The 27,359-nt window shown below is 38.9% G+C and overlaps 1 protein-coding gene and 1 long non-coding RNA gene across 4 annotated transcripts in view; one reads left to right on the forward strand and one right to left on the reverse strand.

The window, feature by feature from the left end:
* Positions 1–659: 659 nt before the first annotated feature.
* THBS2 (thrombospondin 2) overlaps positions 660–27,359 on the forward strand; it is a 30,298-nt gene continuing 3,598 nt past the window's right edge. The window contains exons 1-19 of one of the 3 annotated variants that reach the window (XM_068185139.1): positions 660–798; positions 1,875–1,949; positions 2,875–3,431; positions 4,928–5,012; positions 9,016–9,209; positions 9,982–10,122; positions 10,350–10,446; positions 11,163–11,333; positions 12,177–12,353; positions 13,096–13,269; positions 13,713–13,840; positions 13,939–14,091; positions 15,143–15,361; positions 18,443–18,550; positions 20,329–20,488; positions 21,917–22,035; positions 22,475–22,709; positions 25,538–25,765; positions 26,251–26,522. In XM_068185139.1, the coding sequence (XP_068041240.1) occupies positions 792–798; positions 1,875–1,949; positions 2,875–3,431; positions 4,928–5,012; positions 9,016–9,209; positions 9,982–10,122; positions 10,350–10,446; positions 11,163–11,333; positions 12,177–12,353; positions 13,096–13,269; positions 13,713–13,840; positions 13,939–14,091; positions 15,143–15,361; positions 18,443–18,550; positions 20,329–20,488; positions 21,917–22,035; positions 22,475–22,709; positions 25,538–25,765; positions 26,251–26,522 (3,300 nt within the window). In that variant the 5' untranslated portion in view covers positions 660–791. Of the gene's footprint in view, positions 799–1,073; positions 1,096–1,874; positions 1,950–2,874; positions 3,432–4,927; positions 5,013–9,015; positions 9,210–9,981; positions 10,123–10,349; positions 10,447–11,162; positions 11,334–12,176; positions 12,354–13,095; positions 13,270–13,712; positions 13,841–13,938; positions 14,092–15,142; positions 15,362–18,442; positions 18,551–20,328; positions 20,489–21,916; positions 22,036–22,474; positions 22,710–25,537; positions 25,766–26,250; positions 26,523–27,359 lie in introns of those variants that run through there. The other 2 variants (XM_068185138.1, XM_068185137.1) reach the window with 2 other exon arrangements.
* Positions 23,380–27,328, reverse strand: LOC137471113 (uncharacterized). The gene is made up of 2 exons (XR_010997411.1): positions 27,049–27,328; positions 23,380–23,528 (listed from the first exon to the last, which is right to left on the reverse strand). It is a non-coding gene; the product is annotated as an uncharacterized lncRNA (long non-coding RNA).

Below are 27,359 nucleotides of genomic sequence, written 5' to 3' on the forward strand. Positions count from 1 at the left end.
TCAAGGAGCACTCCTCAGTAAGCCCTCAACGCCTTCCATGGAATGAAAGGGGACGGTGCTTCTTGCGCAGAAGAGCGAGACCGAGGTGCTTGGGCTCACTTGAGGAGCAGCTGGCCGACATCCAGCGAGCACTCTGCCAACTGACCGGGGGATGGGGCAAGTCTCGGCTTTGGGCTGTTGTACAATTTAAAAATAAAAAGGATAAAAATGAGCCCTCGAGAAGGCCGGATTTTGCCGCGGTGGCGGCAGGAGCACCGAGCATTCAAGCGACAAGTGTCGCCCGGAGAGCCGGGCCGGCCGGAGGGACCGAGGACGCACTTCTCGCCCGCGGGAATGGGGCTCGGCTCGCCCCGACAGCGGGTCCCGGCCGCGCTCCTGCCCCGCCGCGGGGCCTGGCGCCGCCTCCCGGGGGCTCCGCCGCGCACGGCCCCCGCCACACCGACGGCAGGGGCCGCGGCGCCGCGCCGCGCCGGGCGGCCCTGAGGGAGGCCCCTGCCGTCCTGCCCGCCCCCCGCACCGCCCGCCGGGGGCGGGCCCGGGCCGGCGGTGGCCCCGCAGGTAGGCGAGGTGGGGAGGGGGCGGCGGGGGTTTATGTCACCGCCGCGGAGGGGCGAGCCGGGGGCGCGCCCCGGCGCCGCTGATTGACAGCGGGGCCCGGCCCGCAGCCCATAAAGGCGCGGGGCGCGCTGCCGTGGAGGGACTTGCGACGCCGTCGGCAGCGGCGCATCTCATCACGCTCCCCTCCCGACCGGCCTCGCACCGCAGAGCCCCAGCGCGCCGTCGGCTCCCCGATGCCAGGTGAGGCGCAGGGCGGGGAGGTGCCGTGCCCGCCGCGAAGCCCGCTCTGCGGGCGGAGGAGGCTCCCAGCCCGCTCTGCCGCCGCCTGCTCGGAGCTCGCCGTGGGCAGTCGCCCCGCTCCGCTGCCGACCCCGCGGGAACTCGGGGTGCGGGGTGAGGGGAGCAGCCACGGGCCAGGCGGGTGTGTCGTGCCAGGCAGGGTCTGTCCCGCCGGGAGCCGCTGGGTTCGAGAGGTGAGAGAGGCACCCTGGCGGCTGCCGGTAGTTGGCCGTAGCGGTGGTACCCTGGAGATGCCAGGTAATAGGAATTCCGTGTAAAATAAAGAAAATGTAGACAGAAAGCACTGGCGGCAGGCATCCCTGAATCCTTGCAGTAATGTGTGGAGTTGGCAGTGCTGAAGTTATTTGGCTGTACCCAGAGAACTGGATTTCTACGCATTCCGGGGAATGCTTCTGCTCCATTCATTGTGAGCTGAGACACAGATGGAGATGCAATTATGTGGTTTATAACTGCACAGTGCTACAGGGCAAACCCGGCATCACGTTAAGAGTCACTTTATCCAGCTGTGGTTGGGTACAGACGATTGTTTATATTTATATATATATGGAAGAGAGTGTTCCTATCATGGCACTGAAAAAGGTACTGAAAAGTGCCCCTATTACTCAGAACCATCATCCAGTTTAGATCCCATTATCCTACAAGGATTTTTGGTTTAATATTGTGCTCCAGAGTAAAGATGTGCTAGCAATAAGCTGTATCTCCTGTAGTGTCATATAATCTCTGTGCCAGGCACTGAAATTTCATTAGGAAAATAATAATGTATATTTTCTGTAGGCCTTTCCTTTTTATTAAGGACATTTCCATTTTCATAATTCATCTTCCCTTCACCTGATGTCACATTTTACTTCTGCCATCAAGAATAGAGCCAGAATAAGTGTTACAATAATCAGTCAAAATAAAAATTCTGATTTTATATTTATAGTTGATGTTTATGGCATTTCATAAGGAAAATTGTACTGTTTATAGTTGATAAATATAATTTCCCTAAAACTTACTACTTTTTGGTTTATTCATAGGAGTTATGCTGAAGAGGAGAGGGTTGATGTGGCTTACTGTCTTGATAACCCTGTGGGTTTTCTCAAGTGCTCAGGGTAAGTTCAGACACTTCTTAACTGAACACAGACTAAGTCGCAAAGTTAAAAGTTGTAAAGTGTTGGCTTACCTGAACTACAGTGGGCAAAGTAATCATAAAGGATTGTTTTAGAAGTGCCTGGGGTATTTTTGGTAGCTACACTGTGCCAGTGCTAAATGATGATTTCTTAATATATCTCAAAATTGCTTTCTTTAGAAGTTATTGATTAAAATGTATATAATCCCAGAAATAATTGATGTTACACTTTTCTGTGTGGTGGAAATGTAACATAAACAGAAAGTAACATAATCACTGAGTGAGAGGAACATTTTTAAAAAGAAAGAGATACAAAAATAGACATCTACAAACCAAATATAAGTAGAATACAAATTGGCACAATGCCAGACCCTCATTTACATCAGATTTCTTGGTTACAGTTTTTAAAAAAGCAAATCTCTTTTTTTTTTTTTGGTCCTTGTATAGGCACATGGATTCTCATATTTGATTATCCATTATCTGGTAATAAAAATATAGATATTGCCTCAAATTCATTATCCATTCATAAATAAAAAAATATTTAGTGACTAAATTGCTACATGCATCCACATGTAGGCTTACACATGGCCTACAGAATGCATATATATGCAAAAGTATGTACTATATAGTGCTATAAAATATGAAGCCATATGTATAAATGTATAATGAAAAGTATTTCTATGCACAGAAGGAGAGAATTGTTATGTATATTAAAATGTCAGGTAGAAAATATGATTCACTTGCCTTCTTGTAGGAACAGTTCCATTTGTGGTGGTCGGAAAGTGCTGGGTTTACTCTGCTGGTCCCTAATGACTGTCACAGAATTGCAGTTTCTAAGTGTACTGAACAGTGCTGTTTCTTGTAAGACTTTTTGTAGACACATTGTCACACGCTGTTAACTTTTTCAGATGGTGACAAGGAAGAAGAAACTACCTTTGATTTACTTCAAGTCAGTAACATAAACCGAAAGACAATTGGAGCAAAGGTGTTCCGGGGCCCAGACCCCACTATGCCAGCATATCGTTTCATTCGGTTTGACCATATACCTCCATGTAAACCAGAGAAACTAAAAAAGATCCTAAAACTTATACGGCAGAATGAGGGCTTTATCCTCTCAGCCACCCTGAGGCAGGACAGGCAATCTAGAGGCACTATCCTTGCTTTAGAGGGTCCCGGCATCAGTGAGAGGCAGTTTGAGATCATTTCCAATGGCCGGGCCAACACCCTGGACCTTATCTATTGGGTGGATGGCTTCCAGAATGTGATTTCCCTGGAAGACGTGGACCTTGCTGACTCCCAGTGGAAGAACCTCACCGTGCAGATAACAGGGGAGAACTACAACCTCTATGTTGGCTGTGACCTTATTGACAGCTTCATCCTGGAGGAGCCTTTCTATGAGCAGCTGAAAGCAGAGAGCAGCAGGCTGTACGTGGCAAAAGGGTCTACTCGGGAGAATCATTTCAGGGTAGGTGACCTGCAGAAGCTTGGATCTCTGGTGTGGTAAGAAGGTAACTGCAAGTAATTTGGGAAGGTGCAGTGGGCACAGTTTTGTTGTCCCAATGCCTCTGGGATTTGATGGGGTCACAGGTGTTCCCAAGCAGATTTTCTTCAGAGTGTGCTTTTATTAATAGCTGGATCTGTGTTGTGTGATTTTGGGGTTCATGAAAGCAAGGGCAAAGCAAAATCCATAAAAAGTGTGCAAAACCAATTTTTGTCTTTCCTGTGCAACCATCCCTTTTCTCTTCCAGATGTAAGCCTTCTAGAGGTGTTGGGTTTTTGTGGTGATTTGTAGAATTTTTTACAGATTTCTTGAAGTACTGTTTTTACATTGAATTAATCTATTAAAATCATGAGAACATGTCAATATTTTTATTTTTTATTTTAAAGAAGAAGAAAAAAAAATTCTTAATGGAGCTGAAGCATGTGGTTGGTCCATCCTGTAACAGAACATCCTGTTTTGCCATTTTGAATGTTTCTTTTCAATTTAAATTTTAAAAAGAGGGAAAACTTGAGAAAAGAAATACAACAAAAAATTTTGATCAGTCCTGTAAATTAGATTCTTTTTCTTTTTGTGGAAAACATTTGAGATGAAGCAATTACAAGCTTTTTGGTTTTCCTATCAAATGAAAGCAACCTTCTGCCTCATAATCTAGTGATGTGATCTGGCCCAACTGCTTTAAGGCTGGCTTCTTTTCAGTCACAGATGCCTCCATAGTCACAACTTAAACTCATGGCTCCAAAAATTTCAAAAAGCCCTTTCTTTCTCATCATGTTGTACCATCTAGTTTTCAGCCAGAGCCTGACATGCTGGAGTTTGTCTCCATGGGATGACCAGTTTTAGCAGGGACTTCAGAAGTTCTTGTCCACAGCCTCTCCATTCCTGCCTCCATGATTATGTGACTCCATCAGTAGTGCTCATACAACTGGTTCTGAAGCTGTACTGTTAAGTGGCTCGCTGAAACAGTCTGGTTTTTAATTATTTTTTTTTTCTTTGAGAGTTTTTTTTCCCAAGTGAAGTAGATACCAGTCTGGTTTTAGAGTTTTAGAGTGTTGTCTCAGAGTAGGGTCAGCACAATTGAGGAGGCTGTGAACTATGGTGCATGGGAATGACTGGCCAAGGATGGAAGTGTGATGGTGCAGAAAAGTTGGCTTTGACTCTATGACAAATCTAAAATTCATTATGAAAATGGAGATTTGAGCTTGTTGCAGATTAATAGCTTTTATTCTTACATGTTTCAGAATTTACCTAGCTTTATGGCTTATAATACTGAAATTGTATATAACAAAGCTATAACCACTTTTTTTTTTCTGTGTGTCAGATTTAATGCCTTGTAGATTGTTTTTTATGTATTTGCTTATGTCTGAATACAGTCAGTAGCATGGAATTGAGGCAGATCAGTTATTAGCTACTCAAAATTTGATTTTACTGCTTTTAATTGCTTTTTAAAATTATTATTACAGGGTCTTTTGCAAAATATTCAGTTAATCTTTGATACTTCAATAGAGGATGTTCTGCGTAAGAAAGGATGCCAGAGAAGCCAGTCAAGTAAGGCTTTTGTTATCTTGTTAATACTGTTCAGTTGAATCTGAAAATTAGAAATGTCAGTTGTGAAATATTATCCTAGAACTAGGCAACTGATCCCTTTGAAATGAAAAGGAGAATAAGTTGTTTTTTGGTGGTAATGGGAACTTTTATGTTTATATGATGTCATTTCTACTCTCTAGCCTATTGTTTTGGTTCAGTTATTTAAGTTTATAACTCAGAACCTCTGTTTGTAAGCTGGGAAAAAAAGTGCAATAAATTAGTAGAAATGAAAGGGAAAAAAGCATAGGTAGGAAAAATACATATTTTGTTACATGAGTTTTCTGCAATTCTTTGCACACAAGGCAAATAGTGTTGCATCTGAATTCTGCTGCTGACTGTCAATGGGCCCACAAACTATTCTACCATTCTTAAAGACACTGAATTCCTTGGCAATACCTTTGACTAAAAGAGGCTTTGGGTTTGACTCCTAAAGTATTGTTAATCAAAACAGCCTCAGGAAAATAAGAACTCAAAGGAAGAGGCATGGAAGTCATGTATGTTACGGGCTGACATGACCCAGAAATTAAACGATAGCAAATCTTGACTTCTTCATATGTTTTGAAATATCACCAAGTAGAAATGGAATGTTACTGTACCTCTACTATGAAGAGGAAACCAATAGGAGCTTAAAGGAATAATTAAATTCTTCATGCTAATACATACCTTGGGAGGAATTCTTGTACAGCTGTTAGCTGCTGATAACCAACAAATAATATTTTCTTAATGTATTTGTATCCCATCTGTCAATTGCCAAATTTTCAGTTCTATAAATTATACATATTTGAGTTTTTTGTTTTATCCTTACTGGGAATTATTTAGCAAATAAATCAATTCACAGTATTTCTGCTTTTACTTTGCAACACCAAGAGAACACAAGATGGAAATTTCTTGTGCCGTAACAGAAAATAACTAATAGCACAGTGAGGCCATCAAAATTACTTGAGAGGTTTTTATGTGCATGTCAGGGTCTGACATTGCCTGTCCAGATTTATTACATACTTATGGAATGGGTCAGGTTGAAAAGGACCACAGGGCATCATCAGTGTAACCTCCATGCTCAAGGAGGGTCATCCAAGAGCATGTGGCACAGGGTTGTGTCAAGATGATTCTTGAACATCTCCAGTGAGAGAGACTCCACAGTCTCTCTGGGCAGCTGTTCCAGTGCTTGGTCTCCCACACAGTAAAGAAGTTCTTCCTCATATCCAGGTGGAACTTCCTGTGCATCACTTCATGTCCATTGCCTCTTGTCCTATTGCTTGGCACCACTGAACAGAGCCTGGCTCCATCCCCTTTAGATATTTATACACCTTGATGAGGTCCCCTTTCAGTTGTCTCTCCTTGAGGCTGAATAGGCCCAGCTCCCTCAGACTTTCCTCATAAGAAGGAGGCTCCAGTCCCTTAATTAACTTTGTAGTCTGTGGTTGAGCCCAGTCCAGGAGCTCCATATCTTTCTTGTACTGAGGAGCCTAGAATTGGACACAGCACTCCAGATATGGCTGAGGATAAGGAGAGGGATGGAATGGTTCTTCTCTGCCCGTCTCTCCAGCCTGTTGAGGGCCTTCTGAAGGTCTGCACAGCCCTCTGGGGTATTGGTCACTCCTCCCGGCTTTGTGTCATCTGTGAACTTGCTGAAGAGGCATCTGTCCCTTTATCCAAGTCACTGATGGATGGTTTAAACAATACTAGGCCCAGTATTGAAATTTGGGGAATGCTGCTAATGACAATTACCACAGTTGAAAAGCCACAAATGATGTTACTGACCACAAGATATTTTCCCATTTTGATGGCAGACTCGTTGAGCTGAAGTACAGGCACTGAGATGAAATATTTATGTGTTAATGTCCCATGACAGCAAGGCTGATGTTACCAATGAAGGTCCCTCAGCTCCAAGGACACAAAAGAAGACAGGACTGTGTTTTCCTAATGTATCTTTAAACCTAATTTGGGAATGTGACATATGGTCAAGTGGTGGCTTGGGATTGCTGTTTGGTTGAGAGTAGGAAAGTATGTCTGTAGTTTGGTGGCTGCTAATCTTTTAGGCAGGATGTATACACTGCACTGGATAGGAAAGATGACAAAAGCACACCTAAATAGGAACATCAATAAAATCCCTTCCTGAGTTATAGCAATAGAATGATATTTGCATATGTGAGAGGATGCACATTTTGCTCTTCTGGTTTCTCATTTTAATCATCTGGTCCTTAGGAAATTAGCAGGAAGCCAGCAGCAGAGAACTGATTTCCCAGTGATCCCCAGGCATCTTCTTTCAGTCACTGCCAAGTACCAGTAGGAAGTGAGGATTTAGTTCTTCTAACATAGTTTTGGTTTATGTTTCCTGCTGAGATTGCAACTTTATTAATGTCCTCAGAATGTTCCGGTCAAGGCACACTCCATGTTGGCTTGAAAAATATGAAATTAATGATCTGAGAAGTGCTGTGGGGGGATCTGAGAAATCTAGTGTTCCAATGTGGTAGGAAAATTGCATTCTTTCCAGGGAATCAAAAAGCAGCTGAAATAAACTGTTATGACACAGAGTTCTGATCTCCTATGTGGTTTTCTCCCATACTGTAAATGAAGCTGGACAATTGCTTCAACTTCGGAAAATTGAGAGCAATTTTTTATAGACCTTGGCTAGTGGCAGATGTTTCATAGCTAACTTAAAAGCACATCAAGCCAATAATTTTAAGTTTGGTTGAGAAGTAATCACTTAATGTCATATTGTGGGTTGGTTCTTTGTTCTTTTATTTTTAGCCTTAAAAATGAGTGAACTATACTTTGCTCCTGTTTTCATTTCTTTTTTTATATATATAACACTTTACATTGTATGTAAAGCATCAAATCAAGCTCTTAACATTTCTGAAGATTTACCACCTTTGGTGATTTGTCAACACTGAATGGTATTGGGGATTTGACATATATGTTTTATGTCACATGTCCCTGTCCTTATGTCTTCTTTTTATATTGCTATATCCTTTGCTTGTCTTCTCTCTTTGGTTATGCTGAGCTATTCCAACATCACTAAATCTGGTAAAGAAGTCTTAAGGGATAGGGAAGTGTGGATTGCTGTATAGCTGATACCAACTTTGAGTTTCTCATGGAGTCATTAGAGAAATTGACCGTGGAATCCATAAGACATTTACCTGATGGAGATTCAAATGCTTAAGAGAACATAGACTATTTTATTTAGTTATCCATGTGCCTTTTTATTAATTAAAATCATGCATTATGTTATTTTTCAGTACTTTACTGTAGACAGGGATGTCTTTTAAAATTATATTAAAACATGTGCAGTTCTCCCTGTCTAATGCATACAAAGTTCTGTTTTAATTACAATCTGCCTTTTGGAGGAGTGTTTGGAGTGACAAATTTAAATAATCTGTCTGATCTTAGCTTGACCTCCATTTCACTTCAGAATGAAACTGTTTTTATAACAGCTTCTCTGAGCTTAACACTGGCAATGCAATATAGAGCAGCCCAATCTGGTATGCATTGAATAATGGTCCAGATTTGATCCAACCATGGAATTTATGGAAGAACAAGGACAGTTACTTTCTGCAAGGAAACTTTTTCCCTGCCTTTTTCTCTGCCTTGAGGAAATGTGATAGATCACGAAAAGATCTGAAACCTTTTATGTTTGAGAGGATAAAATAGGTTTGCTTTTTTGATACTGTGTCCTTTTGTTAGCCTTCTTCATAAATGAATGTGTTGCAGTGCCAACAATTTTAAAGTGAGGGTCATGTGAGACACAGCTTGGCTCTTAATTTTGAAAAGGGAAAGCCCATAATTGGAGCCAGCTGACATCTAACCCCCTCTTTTATTCATGGGTATAATAAGCATGAAGCTGTGCCAAAATAAATGTGTTTAAACTCTACCTATGGGTGCCAATCTGTGATTTCAACAGAATCTGTAATCTGTGGAAGAGCTTTGTATATGCTGCTCTTCTCTTTCATTCTCTTGATACCAGCTGAAGTCAACACCATCAACGAGAGCACTGAAATCCTTCACTTGAGTCCTGCTGTCACAACCGAGTACGTGGGTGAGAAACCGGAGAAAGCCGAGTTCTGTGACCGCTCCTGTGAAGAGCTGGGATCCATGTTCACAGAGCTCACCGGCCTGCGCATTGTGGTGAACAACTTGGCTGACAACCTCCAAAAAGTGGTAGGTACCTGCAAGTCTGGAGAACTGACAGAGGTCTGCTGTGCAGTGCTATTTCCTTCCTTATTTTATGCTGGGGTACTTAACAGAGATTTCTGTATTGCATATGATCACACCTGTTAGTATAGCTACGTAATATAAAATCTGTCCTCTTTTCATTGAGACTAGTTTGGTAGTTCTTGAGTATAACACTTTAATCAAGGCTTGGTTTAAAAAAGCACACAAACACACATGCACTCATACACAGGGGAAATCCTTCTGAAGGTTTGGAAATTGAAAGCTAGCAATTCCAACCTTGCTTGCATACTGTTAAAACCTTTTTACCAAGTTTACACCGTTTATTAATACCTCAGTAAGTGGCTACATGGGGTACCTAAACAGCGAGTAAATGTATGGGATTTTTATAATTGAAGTATGATGGTGATGCTTTGCTGAAGTCTGTCCCTCTTCTTATTCTGAATCAGCTAATTATTTCTAAAGAAATTTTCTTTGTATGGCATATGTGTCAGGACTAAAATCTTCTCACCTAAAGTTAAGCTGTAGTAGAGGAAAGCAAAATGACTAAGAGCAGATTTCCCTTAGTATTGTGTCACTGTTTGTACCATTGCTAGAAGAATTGCTATGCAGGACTGCAATACTTCAGATCATCTTCCTTATGAACGTAAAAATAAATTTTTTGATGGAAGAATTTTGTCCGGTTGTATCTCAGTGTTGTCTATTTAAAACAGTTTGCTTTTGAAATACACAGTTTGTTTTCATTAAATTCATCTTCTAGTCTGAAGAGAACCAGATTATGTGGGAACTGATTGGGCCTAACAAAACAATGAAGAACCAACCGGTTTGCTGGCAGGATGGCCGTGTCTTTGCAGATAATGAAAGCTGGATTGTGGATAGCTGCACCAAGTGCATTTGCCAGGTAAGGTTTTGGAAATGCTCTTCTCTGCAGAAATGGAGTTCCAGCTCAACTGTCCGCATCAGGTCATATTTACTTAGAGCTTGGCTGGACTTAATGACATTTATAAACAGGACTCCCCATGTCCATGATAGAACAAATCAAAGCATTTCCACATAACTTCCCCAGATGCCTACTTTCATGTACCTCTCTGTGAGCATAAATCAGTAAATTGATTTCTTTGCCTTTAGGATTCCAAAATTGTGTGCAATCAAATCACCTGCCCAGCAGTTTCCTGTGCTGATCCAGTTTTTGTTGAAGGTGAATGCTGTCCAGTCTGCTCTCATTGTGAGTATTTAGCTGAGGAGAAAGATATATAGTCTTTGGCATTATTTAAAATCACTACTAGTGTTTTTGAAAGCTCAAAACAAGTAAGATGTTAAGGCAGGTAAGATCAAATACAGAACTGTATGTATACAGAGATCATACAAAATAACTTGGGTGCTTGAAGTTACCCTCTGAAGGATTTGGTCTGTCTTCATTGATTATATTGGTTACTTAGAATTAAGGTGATAACCTGCTTAGCTATCTTGGGCATAAAATGTTAAAAGTATGCTTCTCCCCAGTCATGTTTCACATTTTTTTTCCATTCAGAGCATAGGGCATATTCTTACAATGTGCTCTTGATCATGTTAACCATGATGCAGCTTTCAAAGGTGGGGCCACATATCACACTGACCTATATTCTGAAGCCAAAGGCAATTTGCACTCAGGTTTTGGCTCGGTTCATTCTAGAGACAAGATGTTCTTCCTTCAAAGATCAGTGTGCAAACACACTTCACACAAGTTCATGAAGATCCAGGATTCTTATCTCAACTAACCCCTCATTATATTATACCATAATTCCATAATGTCAGTGGCAGCTTGGGAAAGCAAACTTAGAAAAGGAGAGTTCTAAATGTTAAAGTACATATTCTGCAGAAAAAGAGAAGAGATTGTCTTCTAAGAAGGACAATAGAGCAACTTTCAAAGCTAAGCACTTTTTCTTACCTCTTGATCTGCAGCTGATGACAGTGAGGAGGGCTGGTCACCGTGGTCAGACTGGACAAAGTGCTCAGTTACCTGTGGCTCTGGGACACAGATGCGAGGAAGGTCGTGTGATGTCACCAGGAGTGCTTGTACAGGCCCACACATCCAAACGAGGATGTGCAGCTTTAAGAAATGTGATCATCGCAGTAAGTAATGCATTTCTTCCTTTTTAAAAGCTTCTTTTGACATCTCAAAGCAAAACCAAGTTTAGTCAGGACAGTATGTACTTGAGAAATCCTATATGCACAATTAAAGTAGCTGTCATTAGATTCTTTGCCAATTTTCCCCTTTCAAATATTTCTCCCTTTCCTGACAATTTAATAGGTATGTACATTCTGGGCTTAGCTATGTTAAAAAAAATGATGAGTGATCCTTTCTTTAACATTATGAACTAGAGTCTTTTTTTTGAACTCAGTTTGGATATTACACTTAGTTTGTAAACATGATATTCAAGGCTGTGTTTACATCTGCTATCCAATGATTGTTGGGCCATTCCATTAACTTAGCTGTGTTTAGGAATACAGTAATCATGGAAGATTTCTGATAAATATCAAACTACTTTTATTTTTAAGGCACTTACAAGGATGATATTCCAGAAATATAGTAGTTAATGCTATTGCAAGTACCTATGATATCCAGGCTAATATTGTACCTAAGGCAATATCTAGCAGCTAAGGCTGCTAGATGTGCAAATGTGCATTTTGAACAAGTGTTTGTTTAATTGGAAAAGCTTATTTTTAAGTAAAATATTTTATATAATTGTTATTTAATATAATTGTTAGTTAATATGTTGGTTACTGAAATTCCTAAGAAAGCTGCTCTTGAGTACCTGAGCTGGCATGCTGGGCTTTGTAAGTGAAATGGTGTGAAAGAGATGGGACATTAATCAGATGTAGTGAGAGGCTCATTAGAGAGCTAACCTCACAAGTGAGTTTGTATTACTTCTGCAGGTGGGCTGTTGGCTTGACTTGTGCTGTTTTCTCTGACAGTACGTCAGGATGGTGGCTGGAGTCACTGGTCTCCCTGGTCTTCCTGTTCAGTTACCTGTGGAGTGGGAAATATCACCCGCATCCGCCTCTGCAATTCTCCTATTCCCCAGATGGGTGGAAAAAACTGTGTGGGAAATGGGCGTGAAACGGAGAAGTGTGAGAAGGTTCCATGTCCAGGTATCTGTGGTTTTGAATCAAAAGTAACATAATAATATTCAAACTGGATTTCTTCTCTTTATTCAGATCTAAATGACAGTGAATTTCAATGATGGAAAACACAATTTTATCTTACGAGGGAAATAACACACAAGGGTATTTTGAAAATGAAGGCAACAATGCAGTCAGAGGTTTTGTAAACCTTGCAAATTTTAATTTGGCTTTAAATATTAAGAGTCTGAGAAATTTCCATTTTAGTGATGTGTCTCTGCATATCAAAAATAAACACTTCCTTTCTAAAAGGAAGCCCTCTGTACTTGTTAGGAATAGACATAGAATCCCCCAATAGTCAGATTTCTTTGATATTTGTGCATACATTTTTTACACATTCAACACAATTAATTGCTATTATAATTCTTTCTTATTTGTCTACACTTTTAAACCTTTTTTGCAGACCTTTCATTCCATACACTTTCACTTTCCTTTAATATAGATTTTCCTCCTTTTTTTCTCTTTGCATATCTAAAGGACATGGCATGCTCTTTTGAATTATTGGCCAAAAAAATGCCTATGAATCAGTTGGGTATTTTTCATTGGTTTGTTTCTGAAATATTGCTATCTCAGTGCAAATATCTTCCATCACCTTTCTACATACATAGCGAGGAACTGTCTCTAGTCAGGGATCTGATGAAGGGTTGTTGTCATTGGCACCAGATGTGTCCACTTTATTGCCTGTGATTGTCTGCTCTTTTACATATATTAGTGAATGGCCAGTGGGGTCCTTGGTCTCCGTGGTCTGCCTGCACTGTCACCTGTGGAGGAGGAATTCGTGAGAGGTCTCGCCTCTGTAACAGTCCAGAGCCACAGTATGGAGGAAAGCCATGTGTGGGAGATACCAAGCAACATGATATGTGCAATAAGAAGGATTGCCCAATTGGTTGGTGTTCACTCTTTACTCAGTCTGAGTAACTATTATTGCTGTTATCTCTTTAATGGGTAATTATGAAGTCACACTACAGGAATCTGCTAATTACACCTTTGTTTCAGTAGAGGACATTTAACTATTTTGAGTGCTATTTAGTGGGATTTTTTAATATATTTTCAATAACAACTTTCTTGAAGAAGTATGCCTTTCTTAAATAGGGATTGAATATGCTGTAATGTATTCAACTGGGTGTAGCAATCTGTAATTTTTTCATATTGAGTCAATAGTAATTAGTCATAAATGCACTTAATAACCCCAACTTTAGGGGTTTCATAAGAGTCCATTGTATCAAATGTGATTTAAGCTAATGATCAGAGAATACCCGTTTCTTAAATGAAGTTTTACATGCCTTTTATGCTCCTTACTTAATTTTCAGTTTTGTGTGTCTTTGTCAGATGGGTGTTTGTCAAATCCTTGCTTTCCTGGAGCAGAATGTAACAGTTACCCAGATGGGTCTTGGTCATGTGGGGCATGCCCAGCAGGATACCTTGGCAATGGTACCTTCTGTGAGGATCTTGATGAGGTATTGGCTTTGTTTCCATTAACATCAGGAAATTCATTATTTGGGAATTACACAGCCATCTAATTGATTGCTCCTTTTTTTTCTTTCTTTACCTGCAGTGTATAGCTGTGTCAGATGTTTGCTTTAAAGTGAATCAGGTCCATCGCTGTGTGAACACAAATCCGGGTTTCCACTGCTTGCCGTGTCCTCCACGCTATAAAGGAAGTCAGCCCTATGGAGTAGGGCTCGAAGTTGCCAAGACAGAAAAGCAAGTAAGTGATATTGAAGGGAATTTGATGGCTTTGAGTAATTAATCATCTGAAATATCTTTGAATGATGGCATAAGATAAACTTGGGTACCAAACAAAAATAGCTTGAAATAACTGTTGTTTCAGAGTATTTTTGTTCTAAGTAACAAAACACTGAATTTGGGATTGGGTTTTTTAAGGGTTTGATTTTTTTAGGCATCTTCACAGTTGTACCAAATGAGCCTAAAATTCCAGGAGCAAACATTTCCCTGCTTTGCATTCCTTTCTCTGAGGTTAACATGCCTGTTCTTGAGAGTGGAAACTGAAGAATTAGGAATTATTTTTTCATAAATATGATGCTGTTAATATCAGTGTTATCAGACACATGTCTGAAATTCTCACTCCCAAAATTCCACTGGGCCAAAGCTTATCTGTGGTGAAGGACAGCAGGAAGTAGAAGTGAGGTTGAAGACTACAGTTTCCTAGAAAAGAAAAAAATGTTAAAGTGGAAGCAATGGTTTCCCTTCTTCTCTTTGTTGCTATTGAATCAATCTGTGGTTAGCTCAGCTTGTGATTTCTACATGTGAACCATCTGTGTAAGATTCTCAAATACTGTCAATGACAAATACAGTGATAAGGAAGAGGTAACAAAAACCTACGTGAGGTGAACACAAGAATTCCTTAGGGTCTCTTTGTTTTAAGAAAATAAGATAGTCCTTTTATACTGTCAGGCAAAGCTCTAAAGAAAAGAGGTGAGTACAATCTCCTTTCTTTTACAGTTAATTTCTGGTGTTTAATGATATCTGGAAGAAGGCAAATACAGTTCGAAATTGTTAAACACTTTTATTGCTTTTTAAATAATGTCCAATTTTTCCTGTGGTTTGTTTTAATTATTTTCATTGTACATATTGTTGGAGTTGTGAACTGTGAGAGCAGTATAATTTACTAACCACAATCTCAAAACAAAGTTCCTGTCTTCAGACCTCTAAATAACTGGTCTGATTTTGATGAAGCTGAGGCACACACAGCTGGCTGTGATTATCACGTTTCAGTGAATATGCTCCATCATTTATAGGTCTGTGAACCTGAGAATCCGTGCAAGGACAAGACACACAGCTGCCACAAGTCTGCAGAGTGCATCTATCTGGGCCATTTCAGTGATCCAATGTACAAATGTGAATGTAGGACAGGTTATGCTGGCGATGGACGCATCTGTGGCGAGGATTCAGATTTGGATGGCTGGCCTAATAATAACTTGGTCTGTGCTGCTAATGCAACGTACCACTGTGTGAAGGTAGGTGAAAAAGGTTGATAAAAATGCTGTGTGTTAACAACATTTTCACTTTTTCCTAAATAGTTGTGATTAACCGTTTTAATTCATGAAGCTGGTCATTGCTTTCAGTAAGCTTTGACTGTTACAGCATGCTCATTTTCTAGGAGATGCTGTGAAATGTGTATTCACTTAATCTGGCAAAATACAGTAAGGAATTCTCAAAATTAAATCCAGAGTCCTCTGCCTTGGATTTCTTCCTACTCAGAACACATGGCCAATTGGGATGCTTGTGAATGGAGTTAGCACACTGAGCAGGAGTTACCTAAAGCATGGGTGTGAAGCACAGAGCTAGTGAGAACCGAACAGGGATCTCAGGGCCCAGCAGTGTGTGAAATCCTACCTGCAGGGCTTGTAAAAAGACACTGACAGCTATGTAAGGGCTAGAGTTCAAAATGCTGTCTTGAACTACCCTCATTTTTAAAGAGTTAAGCAGACCACACGCTGTGACAACTGGATTCACAGCCTGAGATAATTTTTAGCAATAGGAGCCTAATGAATATGACTAATTAGAGGAGTTCTCTTTATTGCAAAGGCTCACAGGAACAGGATGAAAGATTCAGCCTCTCTCACCCTTCAGAGATGTGAAATCCCAGCTCTTACCCTCTCAGGGGGAATCACCTGACCTGCGTGCCACCATTGGCTCTACACATGGCAAATGGGACCTATCCAATCTTGCTGTGCGGTTGTAGTGAACAATGAAACATTACTACACCAACGAGAAAAATCAGCATCAGGGTGCCTAAAAATGGTGGCATGTCAGTTTAGTAGGGTGTGTCCATGTGGTATGTTCTCTGGGACCTGGTTCTGTGCTCATCTGAAGAACAGAGTAAGTCCTTCTTGGTTTCATGGCCTGAGCTTCCTTCCAGTGGGAATTGCTCAAAAATGGTGAGCTTCCTTGTAGGTCTTACCCTGATGCTGTATGAAACCAGGCTGAAAGTTGTCCCACCAATTTAACAATGGCCCAAATAGCTAAAGGGGCACCCCCTGACAGGCAATTCCCTGGATCCTAGTTCTGAGTGGTGGCCTTGCTGATGGCTGAATGACAGGCACAATACAGAGGGGCAATACACTGTTTGCAGCAGCAAATTAAGCAAGTGGGATGGAGGAGTTCTGTCAGAGTAGGAGGCATGTGCAGGTGTTCAGTTTTAAACACCTACCTGTGGGGCCGCTGGCAGCACTGGATTACCTGTGTATGTTCACTAGGCAGACACTCAAGTATTTTGCTAATCACTCATGGTTGTAAGGGCAAGATTTTCTCTTCTGAGGTTTCTGAGGGTTTCTTTTCCCAGATCTGAAACATTTTTGCTTCTCCTTCTCCATGTTAAAGTGATCTGCCTATAAATCTTCTTGAAGTTCTAGCAAAAAACTTCTGCTTAAAAAAAAGAAGAAAGAAATACAAAAATGACTGAGCTCTAGACTACTATAGTGGTTAAAACAAATACAGACCAAGATTCTAGGAAAGTTTGAAATCAGACTGTTTGAGAGAATAAGTCACTCATGTGCATCTGGGCTCTATCAGCCAAAGAGTTTCAGATATGGATGGAGATTTGGACTTCAAATGTTGGTCTTCCTCACTATAATTGATGTCTGTTCATTGTAGATTCAGCGAACTTAGCTGTTGCACTTCATATATATTTCTTTCAGTTCCTGTCATCAGAATTTGCACATGTTCACTCTTGATGTAACACAAAGCATTAGTTTTGGTTAAATACAACGTGCTGAACCCATTCAGAAAAAACTGGTTTCCAAAGATTGTTTAATGTTTTGTGTAATATGTTTTGATCTAATAGACACAAGTGCTTCATTTAAGAGGACCTCTCCACCTGCCAAAAAAAAAAAAAAACCAAAAAAACCAAACCTTAAAAATACCACAAATTTGCAGGCCCTTGTATTCTTTATAAAATATCCTAGTTGAGTAATTTGATTTTAAAAAACTTCCTTCCTTGAGCTGATAATGATTGAAAATTAACTTACTCTTGTGACTATTTTCTTTCATTATTTCAAAATTTTTTGTTTGTATTACTGGTAACCAGTGTTGAGGTGGACAGTCAAGACTCTTCACATGTATTTGATAAAAATGTTGGGGATTTGATATTTATCACAATTTTTCCAGTACACTTTTTCTTAAATTGTCTGTACTATTAGAACCACTGAGATTGAAAACATCTTACTATAATTCTCATTTTTTAGAGTATGTATTACAAAAGAGATATTTGTGCACTTTTTGTCAGATTCAGTTTTGGGTGAGGTAGGTCTGGAATGTGAGTAAAAATGAGAATAACAGTGTTTTCATAGATGTGTTTATTCATATTAAGTGGTAGAATTGCAATCCATTTTAGCTGATTTTAGTATTTTTAAAAAAAAGGCATATTAAAAGTTTGGCAAGCTATTTTACTTATTTTTCAGTGTAACTAAAGAATTGTTTATATAAAATAATTATTTACAAAGCTTTGATACAAAATAAAGAGATCTGTTCGACTTTTATTTTTAAAGCCACAGGAGTGCAAAGGTACTTTTTTTGCAGAACAGTATAAAGACACTTTTTTCAAAATCCTTTCTGAGTGTTCCCCTTCATTGATGTGTAGTACTTTCCATTGCTGTGTAGTAAGTTTCCATATGAACAGCTGATTCTGAAGACCTTCTCTTGGCTTGGTTTTTTATTTTTCTGGCAACAAAACCTGGTGATTTTTTATCTAATCTTCAAATACATCTCATGAATTGTCTACAAAAATTTGGTGTAAAAGTGCATGTCTGTGCATGTGGTGTATTTGTTCTTTGCTAGTTCCCTCTAAAATTTACTAGAAATGTCACACTAATAGCAACTGGGAAATAGAATGATTTTGCAGCTGCATTTTACTTACTTTACAATATGAAAGCAGCAAATGAGTACTACATTTGCCAACAAAAAAACAGGCACTTTAAAAAGTACTTTGCTGATTGCTCTTGTTTTATAGTCTCTGGTGCACCATATCTACTCTTCTGCCCAGGCAAGCTATCCTGACATAATGTAGACATAATGTATTTATTATTTCTTTTGGCCAGGATAACTGCCCCCTTCTGCCTAACTCTGGCCAAGAAGACTTTGATAAAGATGGCAAAGGAGATGCCTGTGATGAGGATGATGACAATGATGGTGTCGAAGATGACAAAGTAAGATGTGTATCTGTTTGCAGTATGCTTGACCTAAACATCTGATTTTAAGGAAAACCATTACAATAGATGTGAACTTTATTATTCAGAGTTTCAACTGAGTTATTCTGCACTTCATTCCCTGAATGATGTGTAGTGCAGAGTAAAGCTGTGTTCAGTCAAAGGAGAGTAGTACTGTGCAGAGCAAAGCAGGCTGGGGAACCCTAGGAATTATGTTCTCTGTTTTGGTTTTGAGTTCAGTTATGTACATGAAAACAGTTTAATGACAAATGGTATTGGATTTTTTTATATTGTAATGGGAGAATGGCAAGTCTACTGTATTTGAAAAGCTGGTAAATATTATATATATGATGTTAGTTTTATTCATTGTAACTTTGTTTCTAAAACAACTATAAACACAGCCAGTATCAAGGAAAATGATGGGAGGAAAAACCTAGCCTGGTTTATACTTTCCTTCAGATCTGCCCAGAAGACAAATTCATTTACCTGCGGAGCCTAAAAGATAGCCACTTAGTCTAAAACTGTTGCCTTGTACAATCAACAGAAAGATAGAGGCACTTTGAGACTTTGCTTCACCCTGGCTTTTCAGAACATGTTTAGGATAAGTGAATTGGTATTAGAATTTTACTGTTCCTTTTTGTTCCCTTCAGAGGTAACCTAGATGCTCTAGAGCTTCAGATGGTTAAAGTTGGGTAAGAGCTGTGTTCATTTGGTCTCTATTTGAAAAAAATTTAAAAAACCCAAATAATCATTTGATAAAGAAATATTATTTAGTAGGTGTATTTTTTAAATTGTAGCTAGTAACTGTTTTATGAACAGCATGAGATTTTGACTTGCCTCTATATGTTGTCCCTGATTATATGAAATGTATTTCTGGGGAATTTAAAGTATTGTGCTAAAAACTATTTCCTATAAAATGTGGGTTTTTTCTATTTAGCAGAGGAAAAAGAAGTTTAAAGATTTTTTTTTTTCCTTATGACCTCCCTTCAGTTTCCATGCCACTGATGTAGCCCTCACTCCCACTGTTTTGATTTTCTTCCTTTCTTCTTTGCATTTCACACTGGGTACTTTCTTGTGCATGTGAGAAAGTCCATATGCAATTTGGGAATGTGTGAAATGTAAGAATTATTCTTCTGGCAGATTTTTAAATTAAAGTGATAGGAAATTTTCAAAATTCCATTAAAAGGTCTCAGGTAAAAAGATCTTTGGTAAATGAGAGTATTTAATTTTACCATTTTTAAAAACTTTTTACATTTTATTATCTTGTTCAGTAGAGCACAACCAATAAAAAGTCAATACTTGTGTAAATTGAAAAATCAAAATATGTGATATAAACTTGAAAATACTGACACTAGTTTGTTCCAAAAAAGTCAGAGTAACAATTCTAGTTGTTTCTTTTTTGTTTTTTGAAAGTTATAAAATGCATCTGAAGTTGACCTGATTTTGCAACATATTCTGATTTTTTAAGTACATGTACCAATGAGACACCTTTATTTACATGTCTGAGTACAGATCCAGTTAAAAATGCCTGTTGCTCTCCCTGTGAGATATGGAACACAATTCACATGTTTTGTACAAAACAGACAGTGAGCCAGGCTGTCCAGATGCCATCCTGTTACCACCAAGACCTTCAGTGTAGGTATAGCTTGTCCATTAAAAAAAAATGGATCAATATTTGACTTTTGAATTCTGTCCAAGATAAACAGGAGTTACCACTTTATAGTATGCTCTCATGAATTGTGATTTATATTGTGAAATCTATTTTTTTTTCTTACTAGGACAATTGCCCTCTTCTGTTCAACCCTCGCCAGTTTGATTATGACAAGGATGAAGTTGGTGACCGCTGTGACAATTGCCCCTATGTGCACAACCCTGCTCAGATTGACACAGACAACAATGGGGAGGGTGACTCATGTGCTGTGGACATTGATGGAGATGGTATGATTTACCAATTTTTAGAATTAGGTGCTGTTCCACAAGTGCACTTTGCTTTACGTCCAGTAAGATGGGCTACTTGTTTTTTTTTTTTTTTTTACTTGGAATAAAATTGGGTCTAGCAGCTCAAAAATGTAGAAGACAGAAGGCTGAAGTTCATTTGCCCTGTGTAGCATGGTTGTCCATATAGTCCCTAAATGACTACAATTAATATTACTAAAGAATAAATCACAGTGAGTCTTTATCAGTGTACTCTTTAAAAAAGAAAAAAGCCAGCTTTCTTTCATCTGTGTTCCAAAGTAATCAGGGTCTAATATAACACTTCTCTTGACTTTTCCTTTTAGGGAGGGAAAAGAACATCAGAACATTGACACAGTTAAGACAATATCCATAGTAAAGTTATCTGCTTTTCTATGAATGTAGAAGTATGCAAAACTCATAGTAATCCAAATACACATTTTTTTGCATGTCTTAAAATATTGTTAGAAGTGCTTATTTCCTCCACCAGTACATTCCTTTATAACCCCCATATGATCTGCATTAAGATGGGAGAAAAACACTTAAATATTTTTCAAAAACCATATCTGTGTGTCATTTCAAATGTATGAGGATACAGAAATACTGGAAGTTGAAGAAATCTAGCTTTGGGTTTTAAACATTTGGATGTTTATCTGACTCTAGCTTCTGAACATTTGGAAGTTCTCTCATCCTCCTGATCATCAGGTTCATACTAGTACTTGTGGTAATTCTGCATTTGAAGAAAAATGCAATCATATGTTATTGGCTGAAAGATTATTCAAATATACAGGGACCATGTAATACAGGGAAGGGTCCATGTATCTTTCCCAGACAGATATACCAATGCGTTTTTTTCATCTTCCAATTTTGAAGCAGACTGTAGGTTTTATAATGAAGTTTCCTGAGGAGGAACAGTTTCTTTTGAAAATTTGACGTGCTATACAATTAATGATGCACATGTTCTGGTAAAATTATTTAATGCTGAGGCAGCTGAATATTAATACAGTTGTTTCTATACAAAAGTTCAGAAGTTTGAACCTGAGGTAGCTGTGCATTCTATGCCATTTCTTGGAGTGGGGGAATAAAATCCAAAACAAATTATTAAAAAAAATACCCCACCCCTTTACCTGTTATTCAGTGAAAAGGAGTAAATTCTTAAGACATAATCAGCCCTTATTCTTCCATAGGAAAGTACATACAGAAAACTTTGTCATAATAAGAAAAATGGAATTGATACCATAACTTTTTTTCTAATATTAGTTTTAAGTATTTGTAGCAATGATGTTGTAGAAATCAGAAAGATTATGAGCCCCCTAAGAGCCTTCCTTCCTCACTGGTGATTCCTGCAGTCTATGTGTTGTATGTTGTATCATTTTGATTTTTTCAATATTTTGTTGGTTTTTTTTCCCCTAGACATTTTTAATGAACGAGATAATTGCCCTTACGTCTACAACACAGACCAGAGTGATACAGATGGTGATGGAGTTGGTGATCAGTGTGATAATTGTCCATTGATGCATAATCCAGACCAGGTAAATGATGAATACAGTTTCCTTAATGGTAACATCAAAACAAGGGCAGAGAAAAGACCACAGGAATAGGATAGGAATCGCTATCAGTCCCTGTATTGAACAGCTGAAAAGGTGGATCTATATTGCTCACTTTCACATCTCATATTGTGAGATCCCTTTGTATCAGATGAAGGGGAAGTACAGTGAAGATTACTTTAATCCATCTGCAAGTAAAACCCTGCCCTGCAAGTATCCTGGGGACCAGATCTTACCCACTGATAGAAGAATAAGTTGCCATACTAGCTTGAAGTTAGGCTTGTGCTTTTAGCCTGGTTGTCATTGTGATATTTGTCACTACAGAAGCCCTTGAAGAGAAGTGTTGAACAGTTAAGTACCATGCTGTACTTTTTTATTCAGTAAAAATAATAGTATGACTCTGTACAATTCTTTTTTGGGGTAGACTGATGCAGATAATGACCTTGTTGGTGACCAGTGTGACAATAATGAGGACATAGATGAAGATGGCCACCAGAACAACCAGGACAACTGCCCTTACATCCCCAACGCTAACCAGGCTGACCACGATCAGGATGGTAAAGGAGATGCCTGTGATCCTGATGATGACAATGATGGTGTCCCAGATGACAGGGACAACTGCCGCCTCAGATACAACCCTGAGCAGGAGGACTCAGATGGTAAGAGGAAGCTCATATGACTTTCATCTAGTTCTTAGTATCTGATTTTGATCTTGGAGTATTAACATTTGGAGAAGAGAGACTTCACATCAAACCGGAGCTGCTTTTGACATTTGAGACACCATGGAATTCAGTGGAACTGAACTAGTCAGTTTGGTCAAGGGTTAGAGCACTAAGAAACGTCTTTGACAGGAGTTCAAACATGCACATACATAATTATAGGAGAAAACCTTTAACAATTAAAAAAAATCCATGCTTTTGTTAATATTCTTATTTTCACATTTAATTGAAATATTAAAAGTGTCAGAAAATATTTCAAATAGTTTGAATTACAAATGCCTTAAAAAATGAAAAGTGAGCTGTTTCACTTTCCATCTGAAAATTAAAATGGAAAAAAAAAGTTTCATTGCTCTGTTTTATTTTGAAAAACAGACTATTTCTTCAGGATTTCTTAAGTCTGTCTTTTTTTTTTTAATTGACTCCTGAGCAGCTTTTCTCAAATTTTCTTTATGGACTGCTTTAAATATGTCTTGAGAATATACATGCCACAGTTTAAAAAATGGATATGTAATTGCCCATTTTTCCTTTTTTTTTTTTTTGTAAAATGATGTTGGTCACCTCAAACAGTACTTCTCTGTGCTTGGCATTATTTAAATAATTAAATAGAGAGAGTTTCACAATTATAATTTTAATTTTGAAAATATTTATGATCCTTTAAAAAACACCAAATATGTTTACAATAATGACCCTTGCAACAAATGCAGATAAGCAGTTTCTGTTCCAAGTTATACAACTTGCTGGAACCGTTACATGGCTGTGCTGTAGAAATTGAAAGCAGAATTTATTACCTACACAATATGTTTTTATGTACATTTAGAAAGATAAAATGCTGAGCCTTGTCTGATTTCCTGCTAGGACAACTGCTGTCAGTAAGAAGTTTCTGGTTGGTAGTAGTAGCTCTTAATTTAAATAACCTTTCAGTCCTATATGTGTCCAGAATATCTTTGTATTTGCCAGTCCCTGGAAAAGCCCCTTAATTTCATAAATCCAGAATAAGGGTGATCGAAAGCTGAGATAGTTTAAGTCATCCATTACCTGGTTCTTGTAAAGGAAACTACATTGATGTATGGATGAATGATTCAGAAAAAGTAGATATTTTATCAGTTTAGCCAGCTCATCACTGTCATTAGCAGCAGGTCCAACAGAAATTTTGGAAAAAGGGTAAACAAAGCCAAAAATTGCTCCCATGTTCTTGAAGATGTGAATTTTAGCACATAAAGATGAGGCCCTGGAGAGAGCTGTTGGATGTGAGTGGATAAACAAACACTTTCTAACTTTCCTTGACAGGGAATGAATGTTGTCAGCAGCAACTCATTACCAAATGAGCATCAGCTGGACTTTTAGTGAATAATTAGATTCTTCTGTGAATTATCTCTTTGATTTGGCAAAGGAAACAAAATAGGAAAATAATTCCCTTTTCTCCAATGAGTGCTAAGACAAACAGGTGGAGGAACACAGGATTTGGATTTGTCTATGGCAGATATCCAGGGTGGAAAATGGGACCATTTTACCACATATCTGAGTTGCAGAGAGCCCTGAGATACTAGATGTTTCAATTTTCTCTAATTATTCTTTTCTTTTTGGCTGCTGCCTAAAACTTGTTCTGCTTTTTGTCTGAAAGCTCCATACTTGGGTAATTCCGTGTTGGTTAGTCATGGTAACATAGCTTTCCATTTTTCTGTGAAACATCTAGTAGTAGGTCAGTATTGACTGAGTTGGGTCATTGCTATTTCCCACTGTGTTAATTCCCATGTTATTAGAGCAGTCATAAACACTGGGGGGGCAGGAAACCCAAAAAAAAAGATGCTCTGCTATGTAAGGATAGAAACAAATTAGTTGGCAGCACTGGTTTTGCATTAGTACCCGATGTAATATCCAGTGGTTTCTGTTGTAAAAGTTGGAGCCATTTGGGAATTTGATTCTATACTTATCTAGCCCAGCTTTTCTACATTATTTTCAGATCTTTGTGCTATTGTATGCCATGGAATAATAGTCATTGGCAATGAGCTTTTTTTATAAATGCCTCCTTTCACTTCTTGCTTTATGAGGCAAGTCACGTCTCCTGGTGTCCATTAATATTATAGGTAAACTAAGAAAGAAAATAATTTTTAGTTTTTCTAAAATATTTAGTGTAGTAAAAGTGATGAGCAGAAGTACAGCTATAGATGAGCTGTACATTTTGTTCTCTAAAAAACTTCCTACAATCCATATAATAAAACTTAATTTTTTCACTCTTCTGAGGCTAGTCCTGTTGAATGCAGTGCTGCCTTCTTTTCTCATGCATTTTTCTGAAGCACTATGTTATTTATAAGTCAAATTGCTCTACCTACAAGTGAAAGAGTGGCTAAGCATGCATATTTTACTGCAACACTCTCCCCCCCTTCTTTTGACATAGAGGTGACACATCTGCAATCTGTGGTATCTTAGATGGATTGTTGCAGAGAGAATCTTAAGACAGTGATAAGAGTCTGAAAAATAGTTTAATATGATCAACAATATATAAATATTTAGTAATGTGTAATATTTAGTGATGTGTGGAAGATTAAGACTTTAGTGCTGTTCTTTGAATTGATTTGCACAGCACATATTAAAACATGGCGTTGTATCCACATCTGGAACAAATCAAACTGAAAATGTAATGCAAGCATTAGTGAATTACATCGACGCAGCAAACCTCCAACTTTTCCCACCCTGATTCCAAAGCGGTGTATAAAGTGGGGCTGGGTAAATTGCTAACAATTTTCTCTGCTTATTCACATTGCTTACAGGTGATGGCAGAGGTGATATTTGCAAAGATGACTTTGACAATGACAATGTTCCAGATATCTATGATGTGTGTCCTGAAAACAATGCCATTAGTGAAACTGATTTCAGAAAGTTCCAGATGGTCCCTCTGGACCCCAAGGGAACGGCTCAGATTGATCCCAACTGGGTTATTCGCCACCAAGGCAAGGAACTGGTGCAGACTGCTAACTCTGATCCTGGAATAGCTGTAGGTGAGTATCAGATGTCATCATCTTTGGAAAAGTAACAAGTGATTCTGTGATAAGGAAAGAAAAAAAAGGTCAATAAAATGGTAGAAAAGGTAGGAAAAAAGGTACATAAATGCACTTTTTTGGTGCTGCAAATGTTGGACTAATGATGGATGCAGTGTATATGCCCAAAGTATAAAACAGCTCAATTCTGCCTGCATTTTTTGTCCATTCATCTCATCAGTGACTGTAACATACATAAAATATACTATTGAAAAAGTTTTGTAAGTATAATGCCTCCTGTCTTCAATGCCCCTTGTAAGCAACTTATTTCTCTCCAGAAGTCTTCATGCAGGCAAGTGTAATTACCTCCACTTCTACAGGTGGGGAAACTGAGAAATAACACTTATGTCTCCTGCCAAAATTCAGGATGTAGCTGGGACTCTTGGGTGTGTGTAACTGGACCCAGCATTGTAACTCAATGATTTGTCTCTCCTGTCTTCTTCCAGGCTACGATGAGTTCAGCTCTGTTGACTTCAGCGGGACATTCTATGTTAACACAGACCGTGATGATGACTACGCCGGCTTTGTGTTTGGCTACCAGTCCAGCAGTCGGTTTTACGTTCTGATGTGGAAGCAGGTCACTCAGACCTATTGGGAGGACAAACCCACCAGGGCTTATGGCTATTCTGGTGTGTCACTTAAAGTAGTGAATTCAACAACTGGTACTGGTGAGCACTTACGAAATGCTCTCTGGCACACAGGAAACACCCCTGGACAGGTGAGAGATTTAAAAGTTTAGGCCAACAGTGCATGACTAATATTTTAAAAATAAGGGACATGTTTCAAACAGAATTTCCTTTCATACCTCAATTTTTGCAGATGTTTATCAGTTTTTCTTCAGTTCCCCAATTAGTAGTGTCAATAGTAACACATGTGTTGTATTTCAAAGACAATCACATAAAAGGGAAGCTGAGGTGTGATCAAAAGAAAGATGAGAGAGATGTCTCAGTTATGCACAAATCCTTTGTTACTTCTGTGTTGGCACTTGCTTATTTGGTGTTCCAGCTTGTTTGAATTATACGTGGTTTAGAGTACATTGACAGAAAAGGAGAAAAGACATTGAAAAAAGAGAGAAAAACTGCTGCTGTTCCAAATAGGGTCCAACCATGAAGAAACTTGTGCATTTTGGAAATTAGGTTAGTATGGCTTCACATGTAGATAGGAATTGACAGGACTGTTACTGAGTGGAAATTTTTAAGGAGCAGCCACAGGCAGTAACATCTGTGCAAGCTGCAGTTCCTGACCCTCACTGGAGGCACTCATTCAGCATCAACTCTGTCAGCCTGGTTGTGTGCATGTGCAAACCTGAAGAGTTCCAGAAGCATTTGGACAATACTCTTGGACACATGATGTGATCCTTGGGGATGGTCTTTTGCATGGCCAGGAGTTGGATTTGATGATCCTTGTGGGTCTCTTCCAATTCAGCCAATTCTGTGATGTCATAAGGGAAGTCAAGGTTAAATGCCATAATGGTCTTCAGTGACTCTAGCTATGAAACTGCCGGTGAATAATTGATTGACAGTTTAAGACAGAAATTTCCATTACTCTCACCCCA

This window comes from Anomalospiza imberbis, chromosome 3, assembly GCF_031753505.1.
Source record: "Anomalospiza imberbis isolate Cuckoo-Finch-1a 21T00152 chromosome 3, ASM3175350v1, whole genome shotgun sequence".
Lineage (NCBI taxonomy): Eukaryota > Metazoa > Chordata > Aves > Passeriformes > Viduidae > Anomalospiza > Anomalospiza imberbis.